The 18,571-nt window shown below is 36.9% G+C and overlaps 1 protein-coding gene across 9 annotated transcripts in view; it reads left to right on the top strand.

Annotated features, from left to right (window-relative positions):
* Nucleotides 1-18,571, top strand: part of PALLD (palladin, cytoskeletal associated protein) — a 210,787-nt gene that overhangs the window by 154,431 nt on the left and 37,785 nt on the right. For 8 of the 9 annotated variants that reach the window (XM_030023196.2, XM_041124885.1, XM_030023278.2 and 5 more), the window contains one exon: nt 16,588-17,286. The exons of the other annotated variant lie outside the window; for it this stretch is intronic. In XM_030023196.2, the coding sequence (XP_029879056.1) occupies nt 16,588-17,286 (699 nt within the window). The remainder of the gene's footprint in view (nt 1-16,587; nt 17,287-18,571) is intronic. 9 annotated transcript variants of the gene reach the window in all.

Below are 18,571 nucleotides of genomic sequence, written 5' to 3'. Positions count from 1 at the left end.
TTGTTCCTGGACAAGCACCACCCTTCTGTTGCACCAGCAGAACCTTTTGGGTGGCTGCTCTTTAATCTGAAGCAGTGAACAGATCCAAGTTTAAAAAACAAAAGAAAACCCCCAACCCCCAAACCAAAACCACAAAAAAAGCCCCCAACCAACAAAGAAAACCACCAATCCACCCAGTTCTAGGGTTACTTTCAACTTTTAATTCACTTGCTCCTTCTGCTGTAAGGGTCCTAAACTGTTGTGCCATCACAACTGGGTGGGAAAGAACAGGGAAGGGCACACAGTATTTGGGGATATCTTAATGAGTAAGAGGGACAGAGAATCCATGGTATTGTAAGACCATGTGATTCCTAAATGAGAGCATTCACAGTGGTATTCAGTGTACTCCATCTTATATTTATTTGCTGCATACCTTTACTTGATTAGCATTTTCTTTCCTGAGCGTCACTGATATAAACATGGCAACATTTACTGTAAATTTTCAAAGATTGTATGCTGCACAGCTGCCACTAAAAGCAGTAGGAACCACTCAGTGAACTCCTTTCAAACTTTTTTGGAAAAAGCAGAGGACAAAATGACCTACCCTGACTTTTTGTACTGTGGTAAATACATTTTTGTGTTTGTGTGTGTGTGTGAAAGTGCCTAAATAAATTATGCTTTCAATAAAATTCCATGCCAGTAAATACTGCGTGCAGACTTGAAGCAGGACTTGGATTATTGCTCAGCAATTGTGCATTACAAATACAATAACTGGAATTTATGTTTACGTTAATTACAGCATGAACATAAAATTCTCTGGGCACTTCTATTCTTCATGTACGATGTTGATTGCTTTTCATCTCTCAACATATGACACAAACAATGAAGTCTAGCAATCTTAGTAATGGATGCAAAAAATTGAGTGCAAGGATATCTTTTTCTCAGAAAAACCTTGTAGGTCCACTGGGTTTTGGTGCACATTTATTTTTATTGTGTACGGTCAAGGAGTCCTATTATTTGTGGTGAAAACTCAACGCATATGTGTGGCAACATCTGGCTCTTAGCAAATGAATATCATATAATATTTTACAATAATTAACTAATTTCTTCAAAATGATGTCATACTAGAGATAAGGGACGTTACTGATGGTACCATAAAATAGAGGGTTTGTCTTTTTCAGGATCACAAAGAGCAAGCAGCAATTAAAACTATGGTAGATGCTTGTGTGTCTGTCCTGCTTTTGACTGGTGGATTAGGCCTCTCTTTTTAATTTGTCACTTTATAAGGTTTCTAGAGGAAGTCCTGAGTCTACTGAAGTAAAGTCATAGGAATTAGAACTTCATCCCTTGCTTTTTACTGGAATTATGTACATTTTACACATATCTTTTGCTAGAGATTATGCGACTCCCTTGCTTTGCAGTTGGTGACAATTTAAAGATGGTTTTCATTAGAAGTTCTCTTTTCAATGTTGTACCAGGAGCTCCAGCTCTATGTTCTAGTCCTTTGCGGCTAACTACTGGCCTTATATGATGATCCTCACTGAAGACTTTGTGGACACTTCTGAGTGTTTAAAGCAAGATGTTAAGTTGCAGAGAGGTTTCCTATTAAGGAAAAGTGATGTAATGTCAGTGGAACACTGCCAACTTCTCTCTGCTCATTTTATTTATGTTAGCTGCATACCAAAGAAAATGCCCCATAAAACATGAGTGCTCTTTGCTATATTTAGCCAAGCTAATTTACTAATACCAGGAGATTATGTTTATAAGCAATGGAAATAATTATAAAAAGATTTGGGGGCATCTTATTGAAATAAAACAGGTTGAACTTGGGAAAAATAAATACCAGATTTGCTCCTGGTGCATAGAAAGACTCTAGGGTATCTTTTAGCATTTAGCAGAATACATATGTATTTCTGTGCTGAAAAGCATTGTTTTAACATTTTAATTGAACTATTTGGCTGATTGTTTAAAGAACACAAAGTATGAGGATGTTATTTACATTGATCTGAGTCCTTTTAGTTTTAGCAGTGCAGATGTCCTCACATTTAACCTATGTGACTAAAACCAATCTTGCCATATGCATTGCAGTCTGATTTTCTGGTCTGAAATATTTGCATTCATCTTCATATGGAATACAGTGCAATACTGTGCTTTTTTCGTGATGTTTAAAATCAGTCTGGCATATCTTTTGTTGCTTACCTTCTCTGACTTTTCTTTAGGACTACTTTTTAAATGAGTAAGTGAGTCTCCTTTTTAATGAGTAAAATGTTTTTGCCTGGTTTATGTTCAACTCTTTGTTCTACAGCTGATAGTGTTGATAAATAATCACAAGATTTCTTCCTGACTCTAACAATGTTACTTCATAGTGCTGTTAAACAATTTGACCTTTTCTATTAATTTTACTCCTACATGGTGACCCTAGCTGGGTGTGGTAGTGTTGGAACTGTGGATCCTCCCTGCTACTAAGTCTGCCTAAAAGAATATTCCCCATCTTGATAGAGTAGCTGAGTACATTTGTTAGCTGCTGATAAATAAGAGCTGTCATACTAGTTAACTACATAATGCATATGAAAAAAAAATTGGTACTTTAATAATTAAATGTTAAGTCTAGTGTGACTGTGAAACAATGTGATGTATTATTATGAGATCTGCAGTTGACTCATGAGCTACTAAGTTGTGGGCAGGGGAAAGAATTTTCGGTAGTGTTCTTTTTATCTGCGTTACTGAGGATGTGTTGAACATTTTATGTGTTTTCTGCTCAAATCTGAGTTGCCTGTCTTCATTTTGAAGGCTGTGCTTTGTTGGGATGACTTCTAAAGATGCTTCTTTAAAAGAGTATTCATACATTCTGACATTTAACATCTAATTTACACACTCTGAACTGCACTCTGGAGGTTTCACTGACTATCTAGGAGGCTGTACTACTACTCATGTAAGTGAGATGCCAAAGACGAGATGATGAGAACATTTCCCTATGTGTCTCCTTTCAACCAGAAGAATTAGAGCAACATGACAGCATGAAGTGCTGCAAGGCCAGAAGAAAAAGGCAAATTATCTTTGAGGCATATCATAAATCAAGTATCATTGTTTTAGACATCTGGATCTTGTTTTGAAAATATAAAGCTATTTAATATATAGAGGATTTTAAAATGATTGCAAGATTCTGTTGCTATTTCCAAGTATGCAGATCTCTTCTCATTCATTCTGAATGATTCATTAGGGAAGTAGATCATGCTGCTAAAAAATCATGAGAAAATGTTTTGAGTCAACTAAGGGTCAAAAAACATTTCCTGCAATTATGAAGTATATTAATCAAGCTGGGCCTTTTGCCTTACAGATTGCTCTTAATTTCAAATATCAGATTTTAAACATAAGACAAATTTGAACAAAACAAAAAACCTTGGATCATGAGATGCCATTTCTAGTATTAGGCTCTTGAGGACAAAAGTTATCCCTAGTGTAGAAGATCAGACATAACTAATCTGTGAAGTATTGCCTGGACAGTGTACAGCAAGAATTATGTGCTATCAATTCTTGCTTAGCAAAGTTTATTTCCCCATTTTTAAAACTAAGGCCTGGTGGATTAGTTATTATTTAAGTAACTTTAATATTGAAGTCTTGAAATCCATTTGGAAAACTGCAGTCTCTGATGGTTTATGAAATGAACGAAAAATGGACAGCTTCAGACAACATTGCCTTTAGGGCGTGAGAATGTAATTAATGTGTTAAGTCTAAGTGCATGGCCTCGTTAGAGTCTTGGCATGCAAAAGAGGATGACTGTAGGGGAACAAACTTATTTTCCTCCAAAAAAAATCCTAAGCAGCTCAGTCTTTCTGCAAATCTGGGTGCTCACTTTCCCTGATATATGGCACAACTAGTTGGAGAACTTAAATGTCTTTGCCTTATTTTACTCTTTATGACAAAAACTACAATATTTTAAAATGCTCTCTGGTGTCGCTAGCTTTTTGACTTTCATTTAATCATTCCTTGTGCTGCAAAAAATTGTCATGGTATTTTGTATGAATTGTCTAATCAATTAGCTGACCTCAAATAATCCAAATGCTTTTGTTATTACGTAACATTTCTATTCAGTGGTGTGTTTGAGGTTTCTCCCTGAAAGGGAAATGGAATGGAGGGATCCTTCAAATGAGAAACAGGATCAAAGTACTGTGTAAGTTTTATTTGTGACTACAGAGTAGCTTTAGTAAACTGGCCCAGAGACACAAGGATCATGTGGGTTCTAATATCTAGAATAACTATCCTTTAGTTCACCGTAGAAAAACTGTAATAGACAGGATATTTTAGGCCAGTGTTTTCCGAAGAGTGAAGTGTGCTTTTCTAGAGAAGCTAGTATATGAAGTGAGGGAGAAGGTAAAGTCATTAATTTTGGTATTGTACACCCTAGGTAGCACTTCTGGAGCTCACAAGGGATGGTAAAGAAGTGGTGATAGCCCAAGGGTAGAGGCAGGAAGATAGATAAGAAGACAGCAGTTAGAGAGAGGGAGGTCAGTGAGAAGAAAAATTGAAGACAGACCAGCATTATACCATGATCTGAGTAATGCTAAGAGAAACAGGGGATCATGTGGAATCTCATGGTTCCTGTAGGAAGAAACATATGATCCACAGTGATGCTGTCTGTAGTGCTACCAATTTTGGTATTGTCAATATCCTTCTGTCTTTGATGTAGCCTACAAGTCCAAAATTACATTTTCAATATGGAGCTATAGGTTGTTTATTAAACCACAGCCAGGTAAGATTTTTTTCTTTTTCCTCTCTCAGCTATTTGTGAGGTAAAGGATAGCTTGGAGTCCAAGTTGTTGTGATACTTGAAGAGAAGGTTTTACATACAGGTAGTGTTGACTTCAGTGTGAAAGATGTGTATAGCTACTTTTACATCTTAATAGCACTTAAAATAATGGGAAAAAAGCATTGATTATTTTTTTTTTTAATTTCAGTTTACTAACAGTGATTTACCAGTAGTTTCCAAATGTAATCTAAGTACTCTAGTTATGCTAAGGAAACAATTTATATATATTGTGCACACTAGTAACTATTCAATGTGAAAACTTTCTTCAGAAAGGACAAAACATAAACTGCTGTTGGTCAAGATAAAATAAACTGACTTTGGCTGTAGGAATAGATACACCACTCTTCTCATCATCCATTCTGGAATGTTCATTTTAACATAAATCTAATCTTAATAAATAAATATGGGAAAATATAACTTGGGACCCTCAAATCAGACAAGTGCTGTTTCTAGGCCAATGTTCAAGAGTGTCCAGCTCCAGGCTAAGAAGGTGCATGAGTCATCAAAATGATGAGTCCATGAAGAGAGAATCTTCCTTCATAATTGTCAGAAAAAATGGGTTTAAATCTTGAGGAATACACTTCCCTTTGTAACTAGCTTTTTACACATTACCCTGTGATCAAACTGAAGACAAACATGACATGTTTGTTTTGTCTGGGAGGTTTTTACTGCAGGGCAGAAGGAAAGAGTGGAATTAATTGAATTCTGGAGGTCAGCTGCAGGCAATCAAATAGTAAAATCTGTGCTACAACATACAAAATAGTAAAATTGCTGTCTAGGATGTGTCCACACATTGTCTCTGAATGTGCAAGTGTTAAATAATGTGCATGATACCCTATTTTTTTAATATATTACCCATCAATATGCTGTACACTTAAAAAAAAACATTTCAAGAAGTCCTATAAATTAAACAAAGAGATTCTTTTTTAGCATATTTGTTTAGCAAGACGTGTTTAACTTCCCAGTAATTGAGACTTACACAAAATATAAAGCCAGAATCTCGTGGTATACACACTTCTTTCTAAAAGCCTTCTAGATTGTATGGTTTAGCTAGACACCTCATCCTAGTTTATACACCTACTCCGTATGTATAGCCTACATTAGCAAGTAATATACAGGAACAAGAGTGGCTATGTAGAGTGAAAAAACATGCTGAGGTCATGATATCTACACTACACATTTCAGAGTCACTGAGTTTGGGTTTTTGTTTTTTCACTGGACTAGCTGTAGTTAGCTCCCATGGACAGAAGCGCATTAGAGGCTGGAGTTTGTTACATTTGTTTCACTTGACAGGAAATCAGTTCATGTTCTTGAGAGGCTTCTCCAGATTGTGAACTGGAGAACAAGCAAGTGGGAACAGTTAGAGTTTTGCTTCAAAAGCACATTTCTGATCCAAGCTAAAGCACAAATGCAGATGTGTCCTTACTGTCCTCTTAGGAGAAGTGTCAATCTATATGGTTCCTTGTTTTTGGCTAGTCACCATGTTGGTTACTATTTTATTTGGGAAAAATGAAACTTGGTCCTTCCTCTTGTTTTCTCTGGGTAAGAAGGCTGACTCCTTTCACTGAGAGCTAAGCAAGATTTAAAACAGTTTTAGAGAAGGGACCAGCCATTCAGAATCACTGGCACAGTATTTGGCCATAACAAGTGTTTATCATTACATAATTTACCTGTATGATTTCTTCTTTTTTCCATCATTATACGTCACATAAGGCACAGCTTAATTCAAGGAAGAAGTCCTTACTGTATAAGTCTCCCATACTCAAGGTTACTTGATATATTAAGAAATAAATAGTACTTGAAGTGAATCATCTTTATGGAATATATTTTCACTCAAAAGTACAAAAGCAATTATTTGTTCTGTCATTTATATGTGAGGTATTCCATTGAAGCTTTTCAGAACAATGCACTGTACAGTTAGCTAACAGTTAAAAAAAATGTTAAATTCTCACTGTAAAATCAATTCATCTATTTACCAGGGAAATACTATTTATTGCCAGCGCAAGAAGCTAATTCAAGTTGGGTGTCTGTGTCCAAATGTGTGTAATTTCAGGATACGTTGTTTCTCTTTGTGGTGACAGGGAAAGTGATTAGGTCTGTTAAAGTCTGTTCAATCTATTCAGGAGAAGAATATATTCTGAATATTTAAAAGTATATTTTGACTGCAGTGACATTGTGCACTATGGGTGGATTTTGCCTTTACTCAGTAATTCTGCTGATAGGTATTCATTTTTTGTTTTATAACAAGCGATGGGGAAATTACAGTGAGGTGTAGAATTCAGTCATGGAGTAAGGCTGCAAGTCTACTTAGTCCTTAGGATTCTGCTAAGACATCTTCATTATAATTATGTTTATCATGCAGTTGTAATAAGCAGTAGCTCTGCATATCTAAGGGTGCTTTAGCAACATTCTGAGTATTGTAATTTTTCTTGTCTCTTTTATACTTTGGGGAAGATACCTTTTAAAAACAACAACAACAAACCCCTAACCTCAAAACTCACACTTCTGAAGTACATGTCTGGCTAGATAACAAGTGACAGTGCCCTATAAACTCTATTTTATTTTCAAAATTAGTCCAGCAAGATGAATGGAGATCCACATCTTAAAAGATTGTTCCTGATACAAAATAGGTCACAGAAGTATTCATCAGGCAGGTATCACTGACATCAATGCAAGTTGGTGGTAAGAAAAAAATGCAATAAACCAAAAAGATGTTATCAGTCTACATGAGCAGATGAAGTTATGTCTACTGTTACAGCCAAGTCTACAAACAGTTCTTTTCAGTCTTCTAAATGCAATAGCTGATATAAGGTACATGTGCCACACTGTCAAGTGTTTTAATTTTCAATACTAATTGAAAGTAATTGAAATTTCAATACTAAGATATTCTGTTGCTGCTGTTTTGCCGGTGCATGTTGGAGTTTTCATCCTGCTCTGTGATGAGTGTAGCCCACAAAGAGTCTGCTGGGTATGAATAGATTGAGCATTTGCCAACTCTTTGCAGAAATATTTATGTGGAGTGCTGCAACATGTGCAAACACTGAGGACAGTTCAGCTATTTTTTATATTCAGTTTCTTTACAACGAAGTGACTATTTCATTTAACCAGAGCTTGTCTATCAGGTAGCCTGTTTGGGGAAGAAAGTTGAAGCAGTTTGTCCATATCTGAGCAAACTCTTAACTGCAGCTGGAGCCATGCAGCTATGTAACATGGAAGGGGTAGTTATTTGTTCCCTGTTTCAGGTGCCAGAGAACAACAGCAGGGAAGCAGTAAAAGGCTGTCGTTTCTTCAATTAATGCATGAGATGGGCTTCACTGGTGCTTTTAAAAGGCTAAGAGGGCATCTGGGAAGAAAAATTCTCCCAATAGATCTGCAAATGTCTCTGGATTATACCAATCCCTAATACGGCATTAACTTCAGATACCCTAGGAAGTTTGCAGCGTGCAGAGTCACTACACAGTTATTCATCCATTTAAGTATCTTTCTTTTCACTGCCGTAACTTCCATTGAGATTACCAACCTAGATTGGATGACAGGGATATAGCATCCTGCACTGGATCGAGCACAAGGTATAATTGTGTTAGGATTACATTGGTTGAATAAATGTCACAGAAGTTGTGAGTAATGCTGTAGTGTTATTTTCACTTTCCAATGCTCCTAAGAACCAGGCTGAGAGATTATTACTGTCTTTAGCAGTTGCTGTTACTTCCTGGTGCTTCTCCTCCTTCCTTAAAAGTTAGTGTATGTTGTTGATGGGGTTATTTTTGTGTGAATAGAAGGACTTCAGCAAGAATGGTATAGTACTAAAAGTTTATGATACTAAGATGGTGCCGACACCTGAAGTGAGTAAGTCATATTGTTGTAGTGAGAGAATCTCAGATGTATGTATTTATTTCACATATTTCCAGTGGTTCCTTTTCATATCGTATTTTAAGAATAGGATACCTCCAGTGAGTTTCAGTAACATAGACTACTGATGTGTCAGCTGGTAACATCCAAGCTTTACATGAAGCAGTGACCTGCTCAAATGTCAGAACTATTTGTGAATACAGAATGGCTGGTAAAAGGGCCTAGAATTTAAGCTCTAAAACTACCTTAACTTCTTCAAGTAGTTTTAAAACATAGTTAAAGCTTTAATTTTCAAAAAAACACGCTGACAGTAACTGTGTGATCTCTTTAATATTGGAACATCCAGTAGCTACTTTTTTTTTTTTCCCTTTAATATGATGATCATTCTTCCTCATGAAAGTGTCTATTTCAGTAGTACAAAGCAGTTGTCTTTATGTGTAACCCAAAGAATAGACACTTGACAGATACTGGAATGTTAATATTGAAAGCATGGAGGTCCAGTTTTAAGCCCACTGTAGGGGTTGGTGGGTAGGCATAAAAATAAGCAAATCTAACTTTGGTGGCCAGTGGTAGATGAAATATGATGATTTATAGGGCATCCTGTTAATCAAATACATTAAATTAAAAAAAAAAAACAAAAAAAACCCAGGAAAAACAAAAAAACCCAAACCAACTGTGCATGTGCTGTTCCAGTAGCAGCACTGAGAAAATGTATCATACTACATCTAGAAGAGGAAGAGACGCCATCCATCTTTTTTTCTGTTCACTTTTGGTTTTAGGCTAATACAGTTTTTCAAACTTTGATATATACTTTTTTCTCCCCATATTTTCTTTGAGTATATACTAATCAGCACAGAATATAACCTTCCACATGGTATAGCACAATCAGAGGCAGAAGATCTATTTGTCCATTTGCAGACCAGTTAATTCCTGCATTCCAGGTCATGATTTCTTACACTTTGGGCCAATTCAGCTGTAAATTGGAACCTGTATTGCTATTAACGGCTTGTAACAATTTACCCATTAATAACGTAACAATTTTTGCTTCCTTTATCAGTAAAACTTATCTGTGTCATTTTTTAACTGTTCTATCCATCACTGGATTTTCTGTGCACTAGTTATGTAACACTACTGAATTACCAAACCAGACAGATTTTTTGACTACCAGACTAATTCTTATGGCCTAACCCTACCAGAGATATGAAGTTTAGCCTTTTTGCTAAAGCCGTATTGTGTCTTTATGACTGTTGGGAACAATCAATGTGCACAAGAGCACAATTTCCTCTCTTTCTGTACCCAAGCTAAACGTGTTATCTTGCTGGTACATGTTTTGAAAAACGTCCCTGCAGTGGTATAGAGAGATGAAAAATGGTTCCTGTCTCTAAAAGAATTGCTTGTGTTCAGTGAATACTGGCACTACCACTACTGTTGGTTTCCTTAGTACAGAAATTACCTTGATGCCTTTGACAGATAATCAAACCATAATGGAAAATGGGCACAGGTACAACTGCCACTTTTTAGGATAGACAGAAAAGTTTTTAACAGCCAAATTACAGCAGGATTTCCTTACAAGAGACTTCACAAACAAAATGCAGATGCAATGCAGATGGTTTGCATTTCTCTTCTGTGTGTATGAAGTTTCTCAGATGAAAAGTCAAGCTTAGTTTCATAGTGTGCTCATAATACAGTATCTGTGTTAGCTCTTGCACCATACTGATTTTACTGAAAGTGCATTAGGTTACAGTGAAATTAATGATAAACACTCCTGTATATTAACCTGAAATATGGAAAATGTTGTTTGTGTGTATCTGCATTTTCAAATCTTTAAGCTTTGAAGGGCAACTAATAAAAACGTTGAAAGGTTGCAGGTGGTGGAGATGGTTCCTAGTTATAGCTCTGTAGTTATTCAGCAAGAGGATTAAATTGTGAGTGACAACCTGCATCCTCCCTGAAATCTGTTAGTATAGACAAAAAATATCTCTGAATGTTTGCAGGGTAGAACCCAAACTGGTGCTGGTTTTTGTTTTTCTACACAGCATCTGTCCCGTTCCCCCAGTTCTTATTTTAACTGATAATTCCAGTTTTACATAAATGTGAACACTTGCAGGATTTAAACCAGTCTGCATTTCTTTCTCACAATATAAGGGATTGCTCAGCATCAGGAAACTTAATGCTTGAGTAAACATATTTATATTAATACAGCCTGAAGTCTGTCTGTGGTGAACACTTTGGAGTTTTTGTAAAAAGGGGGATCCATTCTCCCTTTACTTCACCTTCTTGCCTTGTCATACATGTACATTTTTAACATTTCTAAAAATGAGTAGATATTCCTTCAGTGGACAGTTTAGTTGGAATTACTTTTGTATTCTGAGTATTTATTTTCAGTACAGCTGTTAATTAATTCACTGCTAGCTTAAGTTGTTGTTTTCATTTTTAACAACTCTCAACCATTGATAAATCTGGTGGAAAGCCTTAAATTATATTAGGAAATTTGTCAGAGTACAACTCCAGATATCAGTGACTACTATCAAATTTCGGATGAGTTGGTATGTGCATTTCAGTCTCTTTTAAATAGTAACTGTCAGAAGTTTAGAAAATTACTCATTTTCAACAGTACTGTTTATACCAGTAAAATACAAATGTTGTGGTTGTAGAAAGCAAATTAACCAGTGTGTTCAAGAGCTAGCTTTAACAAGACCTGGCAAGTCTGCCATGAGAGCTGCCCAAGAGCCACAGACGCTGAAGCACTGTGAGTCTTATCTAGTGAGGGAACCACAGCAGCTCCCAAGCTCCCACTGCTTCCAATTCTCCATTCCTTCTTTGCTTACCAGCTATGCAGTTGGGTTGCCAAGGAACTACAGAGATATAACGGTATGGTATACGTTCTGATTTTAATAAATTACGAAAAAATATTCCATCCTGGATTTTATTGTATAAATATCTCAGTATAGATATAAATATGTACATATATAAATATATCTAAACACAGATACTTGCTGACATGGAAGTCAGTGTTACCCGAGACGAGCCCTTGCCTTTTAATGCAGCATGATGGTACCTGTTTCACTTTTGGTAGAGCTCTGGCATTATTCTGAAGCAGTAGTATTGAGTTAGAAGCTAGGCCTTCATTGGAAGGTAGATTTCATGGAGGCAAGTAGTTGTTACACCAAAATACAAATACAGAGGTTTTCTGGCATTGGTTTCAAATCTTAATTTAGAAAACTAGCTCAAGCTTTTAAAGTTGTGGTTAATTCTGGTTATATTCATTCAAAATATTCCTGTACTTTTGTTTCAGAGATATGTTTTGTATATTGCTGTAGAACTGCACCGTCTGTTTCTCGAAGGACAGATCACTGGTAGGATTGTGAAGGGGCCAGTCTGCTTTCGCTCAGGAATGACTTGAGGTAGAAGTGAGCCCATTATTCTTCCATACATGAGACAGATAGGACTCTCTTTCAAACAAAAATTGCTTTTCTTCATCTGCTTTCCATTTGCTCCTTTTCTTTTGTTAAGATCAGGAGGGCCAAAATCAGAAATTTTAAAAAGTTATAACATAGAAAAATTTATTTAATCGCAGTTCTTTATCTGTGGTGGTTTATTTCAATCTACTTCATATATTGTGTTGTAAAACACTGAATAAACTTCAATACCCTTACCACACTTTGTGGTAGACACTACTTGGATAGGGTTCATTTTGTGTACGACTGATTCCCTCAAGGCTTGGACATCATCCCCCTACCTTTGGAGAACATCACCCTCCAAGACAGATAGTCTGGAAAACTGCAAATAGTAGGGTGCCTCCCAGAAGAGGGGCATTGTTCCTCTAAATAAATTTTTTTTATGCTCTTCACAAACCCAGAAATGTAAGATAAAAATAAAGCTGGTACATATCCTAATATTGGGAACCTGTGAATGAGCCTGACAGGGAACTTTCAGTGTGAAGGATTTATTGCATCCCGGAAAATGCCATCTGCTCTAACATCCCTGCAATCCAGCAGCCAGTTCCTATTGAGACTTTCAGAGATGTACAACCATCTACCTACCTCCCCTCCTCCATAGCACTGTGTCCAGGCACTTGGAGTTACGGTTCCTGATGGTGGTTGTTACCAGTTTAGCTCTCAAAGTTGAGGACTGCTCTATTAATTTCAAAACAGCGTGATACAAAGAGGGTATCAGGAAGGAAAAACATTATGAAAGTGGCATAAAAAGATGAAACAGCCTATTATGATGTAAACCAAGTGCATACCTCAGATCGTGAATTCTTGAGTAACTGTTAAAATATGCTGTATGTATTGGCATCCTTAGAGAAGATTCTGATCACCTCTGTCTACTATTTTCTCATACAATCAGAGTGTTTTGCTTTTAAAAAGATAGTATTCTGTAGCTGCCCACCAAGAAACCTAATGTCTCTAGTCTTCCCTTTGAACATCTCTTTTCAAATGTTTCTCGCTATCATTTAGCTCTGAAAATCATCACCTTACTGAGCAAGTTCCAAGTGCCCGGAACCAAACCTGTGCGTGCAGCTGTTCTTACAGGCAATGCAGGCCAGAAACCTCACCTCTGTTGCAACAAGTATCTGCTTCCATTAAACTATTATTGCTTTACTGTTTGCATTTCTTTAACTGTTTTAGCATACCTATTAGAACATCTGAAAATGTATATAAAAATCTTGGTTCAGAATATCTGGTATTGGAAAAAAAAAATCACAAATACTGAAGCAGACCTTTTGAAAATATTTATGTACTACTAGGCCTGCTTTTCAGTAAGTTGCCGAAATTTCTCAATATTTGCTTTACCCTAGTTGTGATTTTTAAAATTATTTACTTTTGCCATTCGCTGATTGAATTTTACTAAAAATTTACTTCCAGATGTTCATTCTTACATTGTTATAATTAATTTTTTGGCAAAACCAAAAACTCCACATGAGAAAATAAGTTTTATTCTCTATTGTTTAAACAAGCTTGATGCGTTCCCTGAAAGCACGTGTGCCCTTTAAAACACTGGGATTACAAAACATATTTCAGCTAATTGGAAAGAGGATGTAATTACAATTAAACTAATTTTTCCTGTAATCTAATCCAAAAACTGAACTCTTTTTAATTCCCTTCTTTGTTTCCCTACTGATGAGGGCAACATAGCAGACCAATTCCCTTGCATAATTTTGACTGCTGGGCTCTCTATATCTGTGGCACAGCAGCATTATCTTTCAGGGACCTACCTATGTAGAGCTTCCATTGCTGTCGGTGTCATTGCAAAGGAACACTTGTGACTTTATTATTCTTTTCTTCTTCTTCATAATGACACATCCCTAGGATACATCTGCTCAAGAAATTAATAATATAGGACAGTATCTGCTGTTAAAAGAATAGCTCTGAGGTGGAGAACATTCCTTTGCAGACAAGGATCATGCATTTCTACCACTGGAATGAAAATTTGCTCTAAGAAGATCTTTATGGTTTTTGCTACGTGGACTGATGTGATAATGATTATGTCTGCATGTTATTTTTGAAGCAGATATGCACTTGCTTTGTCTGGACCCTAAGCTGATCAAAAGCTTTGCAAATGGAATTAGTGCTGTCCTGAGCTAATAAACCCTGACTTACAGGCACGTATATTCCTGTGGCCTCAAGTCAAGCTTAGTGTGAGAGCAGAGCAACCTCACATTTGCGTGCCAACCTTTTGTAGACATACCACGAATCTGGTCTTTACTTCTGCCCGGACTGGTACAGCAGCAGTTCAGTGGCAGGCACTGTAGTAGTATACTTACCATTGACAGGGCCATAGATGGTAATTTGTGTTATGCTGTTGGCTGGGCACATCGCCATGTGACTTGGCAATGAAAATAAAAAAGTCCCAAGATGAGACATCCTGACTTGCTTTCAGCACATGTTGGGTAAACATATGAGTGTTGAAGACAGCTAAGCTTCTTCTCTATTCAATGCACCATTTATAATACTAAATTTCCCCCATTTTTTTTTTAACCTTAGCCTCTCTGTAATAAATAAAAAAATTTTGGGGGGTGATTATGATGGAAAATAAAGTAAGTATTATTTGTAAATAATTTTAGAGGTGTTGCACAGTAAGTCTGCAAATATTCAGACTAAAGATACAGAATGAACTGAAAGTGGTAATCTTACAGGACCTTCTCCTTCCAATCAGAGGTGACCTGAAGTATTTCTGTCATCAGCCAAGAAAGTCAAATGATGATGGGAACTAAAATTGTGCTGCTTTAGCCCATTTAGGGAAAGCAGGCTTTTATGTAATTTAGCAAAAATCAAAGAATAAGGTTCAGCCCATGTCCTGTGGAGTGAAAAGTTGAACTGGTAGGGATTTAGAGACTCTATTGTCAACAGTAAAAAATTAATATAAAATTTACAAGTGAACTACAACATTTTGATGTGTTTGTTGCTGATTTAATTAAAAAGGAAAATGAAATCTCCTCTTAAGTACTGAAATATGTATTGTTGGTGAGATGACTGATGCTGCTAGAATTGAACCATCTTTATGACAAAAAAGAAAAAAGCAACTGTTAAATGTAAATGACTGATTTTTCAGTTTTCTCTCCTAAGCAATCTTGCTCCCCTTTTTCTTATCTGAACAGTCTCCTTTGGCCTGAGATCATAAGCAGAATTATTATCAGAAAACATTTTCTGGGAAATGTGGATGGTTGGAATATCAAAATTAATCTTAGAGTGGAAAGTATGATGATATTACCATTTCTAATTTTGTTGCTACCAACAAAAGTATATTATTGTGCCAGAATCATACATTTGTATGCCATGCATTAAGCAGACAGCTTCTAAAATTTCTGCTTAAATGACCTAAATTATATATAAACAATGACACACTTGTATATAATAAAGTATTTATATATTAAATATACAGAAAAGGTATATGTGCATATGCTGAAACTTTGTGGACATCTGGAGTATTGAGATAAAGTTAGGATTTCCAGCTGGAACATGACAATTTTTAAGCAAGTCAGTCTGATGTATTTTAAGATGATAGACCACACAGTTAATTTGATCTCAATGTCATTCAAACAACTGTATTGTGGACAAAAACAAAAGCCAGCACATGGTCTGCTTTGCTTCACTGCTGAACATTTTGCTTTTTTTTACTTAATTAACAGTTTTGAGTGCTCCTGCATATTAGTTTTCTAGACTTTATTGTTCTGCTAGTGAATGTCTGCATTTCTAAAATAAATTCTCATTTCCATTTGAGCTGATAGTACTGCAATTAGCAATTCCTTAGAACTGTATTCAGTATCTACTAAGATATGTTTAGGACCTACAGTTAAGAATAAAGCCTGGAAAAAAAAAGTGGGACTAAAGACATGGGGAAGCTCAGTTCACCATTACCTTAGGTTACAAATATTTCTTCAAAGTCTTCTTTGCTCATCTACAAATACATGGATGGTTCTAACACAAAAGTTTGTCCCTTGTCTCCAAGTACTTCATTAAAAGTATGGCAGTAATTAAGTCTGTCCGATCAGCCTACAGAGCCTACAGAGAAATCAAGGCTGAAGTTGTCACTTTGGTAAATATCTGAGGCTTACTATTGAAAGAGGGCCATTGAATGAAATAGGCAAGAAATGAAAAGAAACCTTGTTAAGAAATTCAACATTTTTACCATTACTTATATTATCTGGATTGCTCCTTTAAAATATCCTAAGAGTCTTCAAATTGTCTTATAATTTACCTTTTTTACGAATTGAAGGTTCTGCTAACTTTTATTAGGCAAATACTTTTTCCCCCCTTCTTGAGCTCAAAAAATGGACTTTTATAGCAATGTTTTAGCTCTGAAGAAATAGGGCTATGCAAGATATGCAAACGCTTTGAACTTTCCTCACCTTCTGATTTTGCTAGACCATAGATCAGTGGAACTTTTACCTCCTCCCCAACCAGCACTGCATGTCTGATCATCTTTTTGTCTATTTTTCCTTCCTACAGGGACCCTATAAAAATACAGCAGCTACAGAACCAAATTCGTCTGGAGCAAGAAAGTGGCCAGTGGTATCGTCACCAACAGCAACCTGATCATCATCAGCAGCACCCTCCCTCTTCTCCTTCCTTTCCTCCTCCCCCCTCCTTCCAGGAGCTTGAGTCCAGCCAGTCTGTCACCTCTCCTGTGCCAATGAGTATTCTTAACTCTCATACTTCCCCAACCATGCAGTCTTCCAGTTCCTTCAACTATGCTCGGCCTAAGCAGTTCATTGCTGCTCAGAACATCAGCCCTGCTTCAGGTTATGTGACTCCATCTTCAGGATCATCTACATCCAGCCTTCCTTCTCCTATGTCTCCAACTGCTTCTCAGAAACAGTTTGGGAGAGTGCCTGTTCCCCCTTTCTCTCAGCAGTTTGCTCCAGAAGGGGAATACGCCTGGTCTCCTTCTTCTCCATCCCCTCCTCCCCCGCCTCCACCTGTCTTTAGTCCAACCGCGACATATCCGGTGTGTGATTCCTTTCCACTTCCACCTCCACCACCCCCTCCTCTTCCTTCACTTTCTTCACCTTCCCACAGCCTGTCTCCAACTCCCAGATTTCCTAATTCCGGCCAGTCTCCAGCAGCTTTTCTCAGCTCCATGCTGCCATCCCAGCCACCACCCATTTCTGTCAACGCATTAGGCCTTCCGAAAGGAGTGATGCCTCCGTAAGTATCAGCTAATGAGCTCCTTGAGTTTGACTGTACTGAAGATTGTACTGAAGATAATTGCACTTGCTTCATTTTATACTTTTCTAGGGTCCTTTTGCTGTTAACTGCTACCTGAGTGGGAGAGATGTGTGAATTATTTGCAAATGCCTCTGTGCTAGAGATGGGATATAGTTTTCTAACCCTCACAGAAGTGAGGTTCTGAAAGAGTCCTACAGTGGGAACACAAAGAGGAGAAGCTAAAGGTTTAAATTTGAGTTGATGAAAATATGAGAGGAGCAGCAAAAGACTCTGCATGCCCAGAGCGGTGGAAGTTGATCCAAGAAAAACCTCTTCATGACCCGATTCTTTTAAAGTCACATATTCAGTGATGTTTGCAGTCTATGTTCCTATTACATCTGCAGATAGAGAAGTATCAAGTAAAGTGAGCGTTGTTTCGAAGTCCCTATAGCTTTGTGATACTTAAAGTATAAGGTATTAAAGTATACATCTGACAACAAAGTGGTCGTAACAATATATTGACTTTTTGCTAGAGTTTTTGTTCTGAGGACGTTTGGAAAAGGGTTTAGGAGGGGATTTAGAAAAGCAGTGCATAAAAACAAACAGAATTCCCCCCCCAACAACTCTGCATACTTGTTTTCCCCTTTTGTCTTCTCTAAAGGCCAAAATAGTATTTTGGAGCATGTCAGCTCCCATCATGGATCAGTTTGTCTTTCCACTGGCACTAGACTCTCATTCCATCCTTAGAGAACAAAGAGACATGCTGAAGAACAAAAATGAGAATAGCTGTATCCAAGGCTTATTTATAACTTTGTCTAGAAGTTTGTCTAAACATATCTACGGTATCTAGGTGACTTGCTCAGCTACGTACTGTTGCGGTGGGAACTTCTGTTATTTCAGTCCAAGGTATGAAAAGGAAGAGAAGAAAGAAAGCAGACAGATATCAAAGTAATAAATCATGTATATGCTTTAAAAAAGCATTTCTTTATCTTGATTTCTGTCATATAGCTCATTCATTATGGAGTCTGGCCATAAAACAGATTTAGGAGAAAAATGAATAAATAGTACAGTTTGCCCTTGCAGTCATAATAGTTGTGATTTTCTGTCTTACTGCATTCTTTGCACTGGCTGAGTTTCTCTATTGATAATGACTGCTGAAAGTTGCATGATTAATTTACTGACAGCTTGACAGGTAAGCACAGCCCACAAAAGCCTGCAATTACCCCTGATTTTCCAGCAAAGGCTCTAGTACAGCTATATAGCTCTGGATAGGAACTGGATTCTC

This window comes from Aquila chrysaetos, chromosome 1 (genome assembly GCF_900496995.4).
Source record: "Aquila chrysaetos chrysaetos chromosome 1, bAquChr1.4, whole genome shotgun sequence".
Taxonomy (NCBI): Eukaryota; Metazoa; Chordata; class Aves; order Accipitriformes; family Accipitridae; genus Aquila; species Aquila chrysaetos.
Note: the sequence above shows the minus strand (reverse complement) of the source record. Positions and strands in the feature narration are given on the sequence as shown.